Source organism: Aplysia californica, unplaced genomic scaffold (assembly GCF_000002075.1).
Source record: "Aplysia californica isolate F4 #8 unplaced genomic scaffold, AplCal3.0 scaffold00691, whole genome shotgun sequence".
Taxonomy (NCBI): Eukaryota; Metazoa; Mollusca; class Gastropoda; order Aplysiida; family Aplysiidae; genus Aplysia; species Aplysia californica.
Window position 1 is genome coordinate 67570 of NW_004797961.1, and position 10918 is coordinate 78487.

The window sequence follows — 10918 nt, forward strand, 5'->3', positions numbered from 1 at the left end:
TTATCTATCTTATCTTCCTTGTCTTATCCTATCTTATATCTTATCTATCTTATCTTCCTTGTCTTATCCTATCTTATATCTTATCTATCTTATCTTCCTTGTCTTATCCTATCTTATATCTTATGTTATGTTATCTTATCTTACCATGTCTTATCTTATCCTATATTTTACCTTGTCTTACCTTGTCTTATCCTATCTTATCCTATCTTATATCTTGCCTTATCTCGTCTTATCATGTCTTTTGATTATCTTAGAAATAACCTTTCAGAGACGAAGCAGAACCGTAAGTTTGAGGATTCCACCACCATGGACAAGTATGCCTGGACTCACCGCGGCAATCTTATCCTATCTTATATCTTATGTCTTAACCATGTCTTACCTTTTCTTACCTTGTCTTATCCTATGTTATCTTATATCTTATCTGATATCCTATCTTATCTTACCTTGTCTTTCCTTGTATTATCTTATCTTATATCTTACCTTACTTTATCTTATTTTACCGTGTCTTATCTTATCTTATCTTGTCCTATCTTATCTTATCTTGTCCTGTCTTATTTTTAAATCATCTTAAAAATAACCTTTCAGAGAAGAAGCAGAACCGTAAGTTTGAGGATTCTACCACCATGGACAAGTATGCCTGGACTCACCGACGTAACATGCGTCTGAGCGACGTGCACTCCATGGAGCAGGTCGTCGCGACCATCGCTGAGATTGTCAGGTGAGGCCTTTTGTGGGTGGGTGGTTGGTGGGTGCTCTGGTGTGGTTTGCTCCTTCTTTCCTCTATCAGACATCTATCGGTGGGTGGTTGGCGGGTGATCTGGTGTGGCTTGATTCTTCTTTTCTCTGACAAGCATGTATCGTCTTTATCTCCCCTCCTTTTTTTGTGTTTGTTTCTCTCTTGTAACACCTCTAATCTTCGGCACTTATGTGACCTTATTGTGTTGCAAGTGCCATAAAACTCTTACTAAAACAAACATCTGTCCCCACGGGGCAGTGCCACTGACTGAAGTGTCTTAGGCTATTCCCAAAGGGGAGACATTTCTCGTTCAAGCACAGTAGAATTGTAAATGGGCTGATTCATGTCACGCTCATAACTGTGCCTGATCTACAACAGGGAACTGCTGCTTTTTCTTTCCTAATCCTTACTATTGTCATTTTCCTCTACTTCTTTTGTATGTTTGTCACACTCTTGCGACCTGCTATTTCTGGGGTGCATTGATAGTTGAAGCAGACCTTGTGCTGTTGAAGCTAGAGAGGTGAGCACAGTAAGTTTGATTCCCTGTAAGGACTTCTCTGTTTACATCCACCCCTTGGCGCTCATATGACCTTGTCCAGTTGCGAACGCCGTACAGCCCTCTACTAAAACTAAAAGCTAAACCTCTACTAAAACAATAAAAACTAAAACCAAAAACTAAACCTCTACTAAAACCAAAAACTAAAACTCTACTAAAACCAAAAACTAAAACTCTACTAAAACTAAAAACTAAAACCAAAAACTAAACCTCTACTAAAACTAAAAGCTAAACCTCTACTAAAACTAAAAGCTAAACCTCTACTAAAACTAAAACTAAAACTAAAACCAAAAACTAAAACTCTACTAAAACTAAAAACTAAAACTAAAAACTAAACCTCTACTAAAACTAAAACTAAAAACTAAACCTCTACTAAAACTAAAACTAAAAACTAAACCTCTACTAAAACCAAAAACTAAACCTCTACTATATCTTTTGTTCCCCAGCTGCGGAGGTAACCTGCTAATCAACGTGGGCCCGACCAAAGACGGCGTGATCATCCCCATCTTTGAGGAGCGGCTGAGGCAGATGGGGGAGTGGCTCGGGGTGAACGGGGAAGGGATCTACAAGACTCGACCCTGGACCTTCGTCAACGACTCCCTCACCGAGGATGTCTGGTAGGACTGGAATTTTTTAGTGTTCTATATATACGCCTGTCATTGAAATTGTCCAAGATGGCCGCAGGGGGTGGGGGTTGGTGTTTTTTTCGGTGTGATGGAACCTGACCTTCTTTTCCCATAGCTCTCAGGTCTGCTGGGGTAATAGTATAGATTGTGAAGGGCATAGAGCCTGCTGTTGAGCGGGGATTTGCACTATACAAATGCTATCTATTACTATTAAGTATCCAATTGTTGTAATTTTTTTATTTGTATAGACATTGATCCAACTTGAGCGACAAGACTTTATACTCAGAACTGAAACATGATCTGGTGGTCATTAGTAACCCAAGCTGTTGGGTTTTTTTTAAACCTTTGATAACAATCTTATTGATTCAGCTTGTCCCATGTTTGGCTGCATGCCAAAAGAGCTTGATTGTCCTTTGTCTTTGGAGGGTTTTTGTTTCACACTCCACTTAATTTCTGAACAGATTTCCGATCAATGCTTTTTACACTCGCAACAAAATTAGGTCTTGTAAATGCTGAAGATTAGAAGTGTTAGTAATATACGAAGAATAAAGGAAAGGAGTAGAGATAAGGGTGGTAGATGTTTGAATAGTTTGAAATGAAAGAAAGGGCAAACCACACCAGAGCACCAGCCAACCACCCACTCTGAACAGATTATGGGTGAGTTAAGGGTTCGACTGTGAGACCTCAATATTTTTCTTTCTTAACTCATTAAACCCCATCGGAAGCTGGAGCGTCCAGCCTGGAGCGTCCGATACTAGTGACAACTGCTGCATTTCATTAAATGCTAGTTTCTTCTTGTTCTTCGGAACTATTCCCTATCTAAGTTTTTTAGTAATGATTAAAGCCTTTGTTTTGGCAATGTAGAAGTTGGAGGCAAGCCTTTGGGGTTCTAATGATACATAGTGCACCAGGTGTAGGTGACTGTAGAAAAAAACTCTGGGAAATTGTGGAAAAAACTCAGGGTTTAAAGAGTTAAATATTTGCCATTCTGTCAGCTGCCTTGCTGTTTCTTTTTTAGCTCATAACGTCATTTTGGCATCAAATAAAATTTGCAGGTTTTGAGGTTCCCACATCCTTGTTCTTACTTTTTACTTGGTACTTTTTCCAACCTCGGGTATCCTGAGGATGTCAAGGGGAAGCGCCCCTTGTTCTGTACTCATGGTATTAGAAAGTTGCTGGAATAGAATAAGGAGAAATGACTAAAGATGAACTGGGGCTTCCGTGCTTTGGTGCATTTGTTTTTCTATCTGTAGAGAACGAATGTTTTAATGAATGTTTCTAGTCACTCACGGGTGACGGTTCGTGAATTTTTATTGCATTGTATATTTTTAGTGAACGCATTTCCAACCTCACTGCGAGGCGGTTTTTCTCATAGAAATTTTTACACATATACATATGTATATGCATAAAACTTTGTTTTATGTACATGTATTTCGATTAATTTTTAAGATGTGATGTCTTTTTCGATGTAATGCGCATTGAGCATTTTTTAAGAAAATGGAAATGCGCAGTATAAATGCTATTTATTATTATTATTATGCTCCTGGTGACTGAAATGGTGTACAGTCAGACCTGCTCTGACAGCCACCTGTAGAAGACCGTCACTTGGACCAGCGGCCACTTCCTGTTTCCTTCCTTGCCTATATTTTACCACATAAAGACATTTCGTAAGATGGCCACCTGTCTGATGATATGGCCTCTTTTCCCCTCGACAAAGGATGGCTATCTTAGAGAGTTCCAACCATAGTACTTTTAGGCAGTGTATGTGACCTCAGTCTTACTTTGTTTCTTCAATTTACCGATAATATCTACGTTTTTTTTCACCTGGGTTTTTTATGTCGTACTTAGCTCTCTTCTGTTGTAGGTAAAGGGCATAGATTCAATTCCCCTCAGTCTTACTTTGTTACTTCAATTTACCGATCATATGTATCTACGTTTTTTCACCTGCGTTCGTGATGTCGTACTTAGGCTCTCATATGTTGTAGGTAGAGGGCATAGATTCAATTCCGGAGAGGGGGCGGAGTTTTTTTAAATCAAGTATCTCCTTCTCTATGTGCCGGGATGCTGTATCAGGTAAGGTAGAAGCAGCCTGGCTCCTGAATAGGGTAGAGTGTGTGGATGGGGACAAGAAGCCCTTAACCCTATCTGTATGCCCTGGGGTCATTTTGTACCCCCCCCCCCCCATGGGTCGTATTCTTCACATTTTAAAATACTCCTATTGCGAAGATCTCTTTGAAACTGTCAGTATTTCTCTAAAAATCATTTTGACAGACTACTGTGCAAAGCGTACGGATCGGATTAACGGGTAAATTTCCTCTTTGGAAAGGGGTGGCACAGAGTTCCCCATGTCGTATGGATACGATAGTAAAACACGACGAACGAATAGGGTTAAAATTACAATTATTTTGTACAGTTGCTTTCTTTAACTTTAAGTTCTACAATTTCTGTCTTTGCAGGTGGGTGGTTGGCGGGTGCTCTGGTGTGGTTTGCTGCTCCTTCTTTCCTATCAAACATCTATCGTCCTTATCTCCCCTTCTTCTTTTTTATGTTTGTTACTCTCTTGTAACACGTCTAATCTTCTGGCGCTCATATGACCTTATGCAGTTGCGAGCGCCGTATAACGTCTACTAAAACTAAACAAACTGTCTCTGCAGGTTTACATCCAAATCATCGGCCAGCAGGGACACGACTGTTTATGCCATTTTGCTGACGTGGCCCACCACCAGCGTTCTGACCTTGGGCCGACCCAGCCCCACCGCAGACACCAAGGTCACACTGCTGGGATATTCAGGAGAGTTCAAATGGGCCCACCACACCGGCTCTGGTATCGATATCGCGCTGCCTAAGATCCCATTCAATAAGTTGCCCTGTAAATGGGGATGGGTCTTCAAACTAACAATGATTAGCAATTGATTGAAATTTTTGTGTGTATGTGGCAGAAAGGGGGGGGGGGGGGGTTTCCCAAAAAATATTTCTTTTCTTCTTTTTTTTGTTGTTGTTGTAAGGATTGGCATTGGTGTCCTCTTATGCTTTTGTTAAAAAAAATTGTTGTTTGTTTTGTTTTGGTTTGTTTTGGTTTTTTGTTTGGTTTTTTTTTGGGGGGGGGTGGGGGTGAAATGTGAAATCATTTTTAAAGTGGAAAAAAATGCTTTGATTGTTTATCTTGCTCCTTAGTTAGAGAATTACTGTGTTGATGAATCTTAGAAGCTCAGTGAACAAGCCATAATATTTAACGTTTTATACAGGAAAGGAATTCTGAATTGCATCTAAGCTGAGTGTTACTTTTATTGTTGGTTTTTTTTATGATTGTTGCTGACGCCTTTCATTAACTTTTTTGTTATAATTCTTTGTGTTTTAAATACTTTGACATTCCATTATGTCTCTTTTTGACTGCACTTTATGAAATGGATGTACTTAGAAGAAAATGTGTAGCTTCCAGTATGTCTCTTTTTTACAGCACTTTATGAAATGGATGTACTTAGAAGAAAATGTGTAGCCAACACATCTCCTTCCAAGACCTAACATTGACATCACACTCTGTGCAATGTTACAGCAAACTTGCACTTATCACTACATGGTATTGGACAGAATGGTGAGGGCTCAGCTGTTGCTGGATTGATGACAACTACAAAAGAAAATGTTTTGTTTTCTTTAACTTGAACATTTTGCCTTTACAAGGATTATAGTAAAAACCCTTGCTGTGAGAGGCTAAGGCATTTTGGGGAAAATCCAAAGAAACTGGGTGGTAAATATCGCCGATTGGCGAGATGTGACGGCAAAGTGTTAAAAACGCATGGTCTCGGTGTAATTCGTTGAGGGTACTTTTGATTGAGATTTTCTTTTCACGTGAGATAGGATATACGAGGAGGAGTTCAGCAAAGCCTTTGAAACTTTGATGGTAAAAGTTCACATGCTGTCGTTCTATATATTATATATATATATATCTTTTTCTCATACTTTTCTTACACCAAGAAAATTTAACTCTTTAAACCCCATCGGAGGCTGGGAACATCTGGTGGTAATAACCCTGTTCCCTATCGTACACTGATAGCTTCCAGTACCAGTGACAACTATTTCGTTTCATTTAGTGCTAGTTTTAGCTTGTTTTTCAGAACTATTCCCGGTCCAAGTCTTTTTAGTAATCACTAAGCTTTTATTTAGAAGTTGGAGGCAAGCTTTTGGGGTTATAATGAGAAAATAGTGCACCAGGTTTAGGTGACTGTAGAAAAACCTCCAGGAAACCATGGAAAAAACTCAGAGTTTAAAGAGTTAAAATCACACATCGCCTGTCCACTGGCTTTCAGTCATTTCTTAATTTGGACCCGTTCGTTATTCTTTCCTGACGGACTTCAACTTACAATGGTCTGTGTCCAGCAACAAGACCGAACTGACCAGAGATGGTTATGTACGTATGCTGTGTGGTTGTGTCTGCTTTCGACTTTTATTTTCTGCATTGATGTTTCCTACTGGAAAAGTATGCTTTTCCTGCTCTTTCAATGTCTGTACTTAATAAATAGACGCTATAGAGTTTAGTTGGTTGCATCCTTATCGTTTTTGGTTGTTTGTTGTGGGGGGGGGTTTGGGGGGGGGGGGGTCCTACGCTGGGTTTTTTTTTAGGTTAAGCTGAATTCAAATTGAGATGTAACTGTTGTAACTTTTTACATTTTTCAAAGCTATCATTGTAGCACCACTGATTTCTGATCTGTGTGCAGGAAAATTTTCATTCTCGAAACATTTTTTTTTTCCTGGGATTTTTTTTTTTTTCGAAAGAAGATTGCACAAACCTAGAATTAAAATCCGACAATCATACAGCAATATTTTTGTAGCTGCCTTCTACATTAATATTCTACACAAACGAAATGGTGCAAGCTTAATATTTTTATTGATTATTTAAGTATCTGATGTGTGTTTCTATATATTATGTATGTATCCATGTTAAAAAGATAAATGCACCAGGACACTGTGGAGTCAGGCGTTCGTCAATCTTTGGGCGTATGGAGTTACTGGTGTAATCTTACAACTTGTTCATTTGTCTTTCTTTTGATGAGTGAATAGAAATTGAGATATTTCCAAATGAAGGAGGTGGGGGTTTGCCTGATGCCAGAGGTATATATAATAAGGGAGAAAATGGCTGCGATAGTTTGATGAGTTTCAAAGCTCGAGTGTCTTTGGAACCTGCAAATTTACAATCTTTGTACCTTTGATCAACGTTTTTCTGAAAAATCCACTCATGAATGTGCCATTAACTGGACATAAGAACTAAAATAGATAAATGATTATAAATTGCCAAACATAAGATGAAATGTTGAAATCTTCAATTTCATCATTTTGATGAGCGTCTGATTTTACTACTATCTACGATGCCACACAAATGACATGACATAGAGGCTCACTTCTGTTCTAATTATATTTGAACTGGAAGTTTGCCAGAAGTTTATATTTATCTTGTTGGGAAAAAATGCTTTGGTATTGTTACCCTTCCATGAATATGTTACACAGTTGTATGTAATATTCTTACCTTGCTTTGTACAAGTGCTAGTATTTGTGAGGCAGCGTGGAGGAATCAGGCTCTCGTCAATTTTTGGGCATGTAGAGGTATTAGTACCATCTTATACCTTGTTCACTTGTCTTTATTTAAATGAAAAAAAATATCCATTTATCTCGAATACAAGTCGAAATATTTGCGAATGAAGGAGGTGGGGTTGCCTGTTTTCAGAAGTAAAATTAGTGAGAAAATGGCCACTAAAGATTAGTTATTTACTTAGCTTAAGAGTCTGTGGTAACTAAAAATTTACATTTTCTGTGTCTTTAATCGTTTTTCAGAAAAATCCACACAGAAATGAGTTCTTTAATGGGCATGAAAGGTGTTGAGCCAAAAAACAAAAAATTAATAAAAATTCACAAACCTGCGGAAAAATGCAAGTTTGTTCATTTTGATTATTTTGACGAGAGCCTGATTCCACCACGCAGCCTCACATTTGACATATTAGTTGCGTAGACTTTTGTTTCATCAGTTTTGCTGGTGTTCATTTTTGTCCTCTCTGAATTTACAGATGTTTCTTTCCGTTGTTTTTATATTTCATTGAAGTTTTTCATTGTCTTTGTCACTATCTGCGATACGGTTTGCAGGATTTTATCAATTTTTTAGGTATACTCTATCAAAGATCATACATAACAAGATGGTCCACTCAGCCAAAAGAGTGTCCGCGAAAGTCCGCTCATTGCCTCAGATGGCGCTGCAGTCTTTGTTTTGAAGCTCTCTTTCGTTTCTCCTGAAGAAGAATAGAAATTGCACCTCCTTGCGTGTGCAGATCGACTGCTGTTCATCAGCTGTTCTGGTTCATTCAGTTAGGATTTTTAGTTGTTTTTTTTATTTCAATGACCTCTCGCCGTTTTTTGTCAGCGTAACCATTTTAAAAAAGCGTTCTTCCGAAAATTGAATTCTAATTTATTCAAAAACTTGTTAGTTTCACTTTGATTTTTTCCACACAAGTAGGGTAACTCTGTTTGCAAAGTCCTCTCATTTGCGAAGAGGGCGCCACCGAATTTTGAGGACACATTTTTAATTGGCTCAAAGAAATGAGTGAACCATCTTGTTATGTACGATCAATGGGTATACTCTATTCTACTTCGTTTGTGGATGGTGCTAGAAAGTACGAAGAAATAGAGTTTCTTTGTATCTGGTAACCCGAAACAATAGAAAGGACTGTTTTGTTTTAAACTGGAACATTTATTCTGAAGTTTGTGCTACAAAACAAGAGCAGGTTTTGCTGATTTTCTAAGGTGCCTTCCTCTTAATTTAGCATTTTTACTCAGATACAAAAAGTACTTCCCCTCGGTTTAGGTGTGACTTGTTTGTTTGTTCGTGCCATTGACTTTATTTTAAACAAAGAGTTTTTCTCTTTGGACTGGGTGTTACGCGCTGTGCTATTGGGAATATTCTAGTTTGTTTTCAAAAATATTTTATTTATAATTGTTTTTTGCAGTTGCAGCTGAAATAAAACTTTTATTTTTAAAATTTTGCTTGCCTTTTGGGTTATTGTTTCCCTCTCAGTTTGTCTCTAGATAAATGTGTATAAGTGTATGTGTGTGCGTGTGTCTGTGTCTGTGTAAGTGAATGCTCAAGAGTTTCTGCTTGACTTGTTTCAAGTCTCTTACAGACTTCTAGCTATGTCTGAACTTTTACTGAATTTCACTAGAGCTTGCTCAGCTAAATCTTGACTTTTAATTCTCATCTTCTGAGGAGACAGTTTAGCAGTTAGCTTGTCAAACTAAAACTAAACTAAAGCATGGTCCTTGGTCTTTATACAAACATGCTTGCAATACTTGCAATCTATGAACCATTCACAAAGTAAGTATCACAGTTAGGCGCTTGACCATTGCAAGCAGAAGACTCGAGTTTGATTCTCCCTGATAATGATAAGCAGGGTCAAAACCCACCTCTTAAATGGTCGACTTTAGGCACAAAGGGGCTATCCCGAAAAATGCTGTTTTGAGAAAATCGATAAAGTTTTTGCCCCTAATTTAGTTTCTTTAAAAGACAAGGAGAGTCTTTTTCTATAACCAAGCAAATATATATACATATATATATATATATATATATATATATATATATATATATATATATACACCAATGATACCAAACTTCTCCTATCGGTATTGTAGGGCAATGCCCACTTTTGGTGTAGGTCAAAATTTCTGGAAGTCGCCGAAATCTGGGTTAGCCCACTTGTCCTTATAAGAAGCGACCAAATGATCTCGACTGTGGCATTGGGGGTATAAAGCACCCTACATTTAAAAAGAACAAAAAATACAAAGAAAGTAAAACAGACACAGCAGTGGTTTCATTTTTCGTATTAGTAGACGGTGTTTACTCAAGAACTAAATACATGTACGTTGTAAATGACGGACAGACTTATATATAGCGAGGTCAATCCTCTGACATTTGGCCACTGACAGACTCGTCTTGATCACTGACCCGCTCATTTAGCTATCTTCAATGATTTCGTTGACCATATCGAGAGCACCAGGACCATTGTCTGAAGGCACCTGTTGACAGAACACATCGATCAAAAACATTAGAAAACTGCCTTTTTATGGAAAATTAAAGTAGATCTACTACGCTAATTTTCACAAGAGTACAAAAATGACATGATGGAACTTATAATTTTATTATAAAGCACATTTCATTTGTGTTATGTGTGTGGAAATAATGCATGCAAAAGATGCTTTTTGTACTCATCTACGAAGTGCAAGTGTTTCATAAGTAAAAAAAGTAAAGTTGTTCCCGCATCCGATCCGGACATTAGGGATTGCCTTGTTAGTGAGACAACTTCCTGGGTCTTCGGCATATTGTGGTAGGGTGGCCAGTTCCTTTCCACGTCGCCTTTACAGTACTTCCCTAACTCAAAGTCAGGTACCCATTACTGCTGGGTGGGCAGGAGGGGGCGAAAAAAAACATCAGTGTCTGAACCAAGACTCGAACCCGGACTTTCCGCTTCGGGAGACGAGCGCACTAATCTCAGAAAATAAAAACGGTGTGTGTTGGGGAGCAGTGGTGAGGTGCTTCCCTGTGGCAGGCTGGAAACCCTAGTTTGATTCCCGATTTGGGATAAAATTTCATAGAGTATCTTAAGTCTTTCTGTCCTCGTGGTTTTATGCACCCCGCATAATTTTGCAAAATTTGATCATTTTTGGGGCATAATTTCTGGTAATTTTCCTTTATCATTCTTTGTTAAAATCAACAGAATCGCATAATTTCACATTTTTGGGCTCAGTTTGCATAATTTCAGAATTTTTCTTGCATAACATGACGGGGACAGGTCTTTCTGCTTGAATGTTCCATCCCTCTCAGCCCGAGTTGGCCCTGTCAGACAGGGTCCTAGACCTACATCCTAAATGATCCAAATTGTGTTGTTGGGGACGTAAAAAACATCTACATTAAAAAAAAAAATTAAAATAAGGAAAAAAGCTGTTGTTCAGAACATATTTAACTGTCCC

The 10918-nt window shown here is 38.3% G+C and overlaps 1 protein-coding gene and 1 long non-coding RNA gene across 2 annotated transcripts in view; one reads left to right on the forward strand and one right to left on the reverse strand.

Annotated features, from left to right (window-relative positions):
• LOC101860281 (alpha-L-fucosidase) overlaps positions 1–7034 on the forward strand; it is a 15657-nt gene extending 8623 nt beyond the window's left edge. The window contains exons 7-9 of the mRNA XM_005108446.3: positions 586–718; positions 1739–1909; positions 4573–7034. Of these exons, the coding sequence (XP_005108503.1) occupies positions 586–718; positions 1739–1909; positions 4573–4831 (563 nt within the window). The 3' untranslated portion in view covers positions 4832–7034. The remainder of the gene's footprint in view (positions 1–585; positions 719–1738; positions 1910–4572) is intronic.
• Positions 7035–9765: 2731 nt separating this feature from the next.
• The window catches only part of LOC101860527, a 3600-nt gene continuing 2447 nt past the window's right edge, over positions 9766–10918 (reverse strand). The window contains exon 3 of the long non-coding RNA XR_220966.2: positions 9766–9967. This is a non-coding gene — a long non-coding RNA (uncharacterized LOC101860527). The remainder of the gene's footprint in view (positions 9968–10918) is intronic.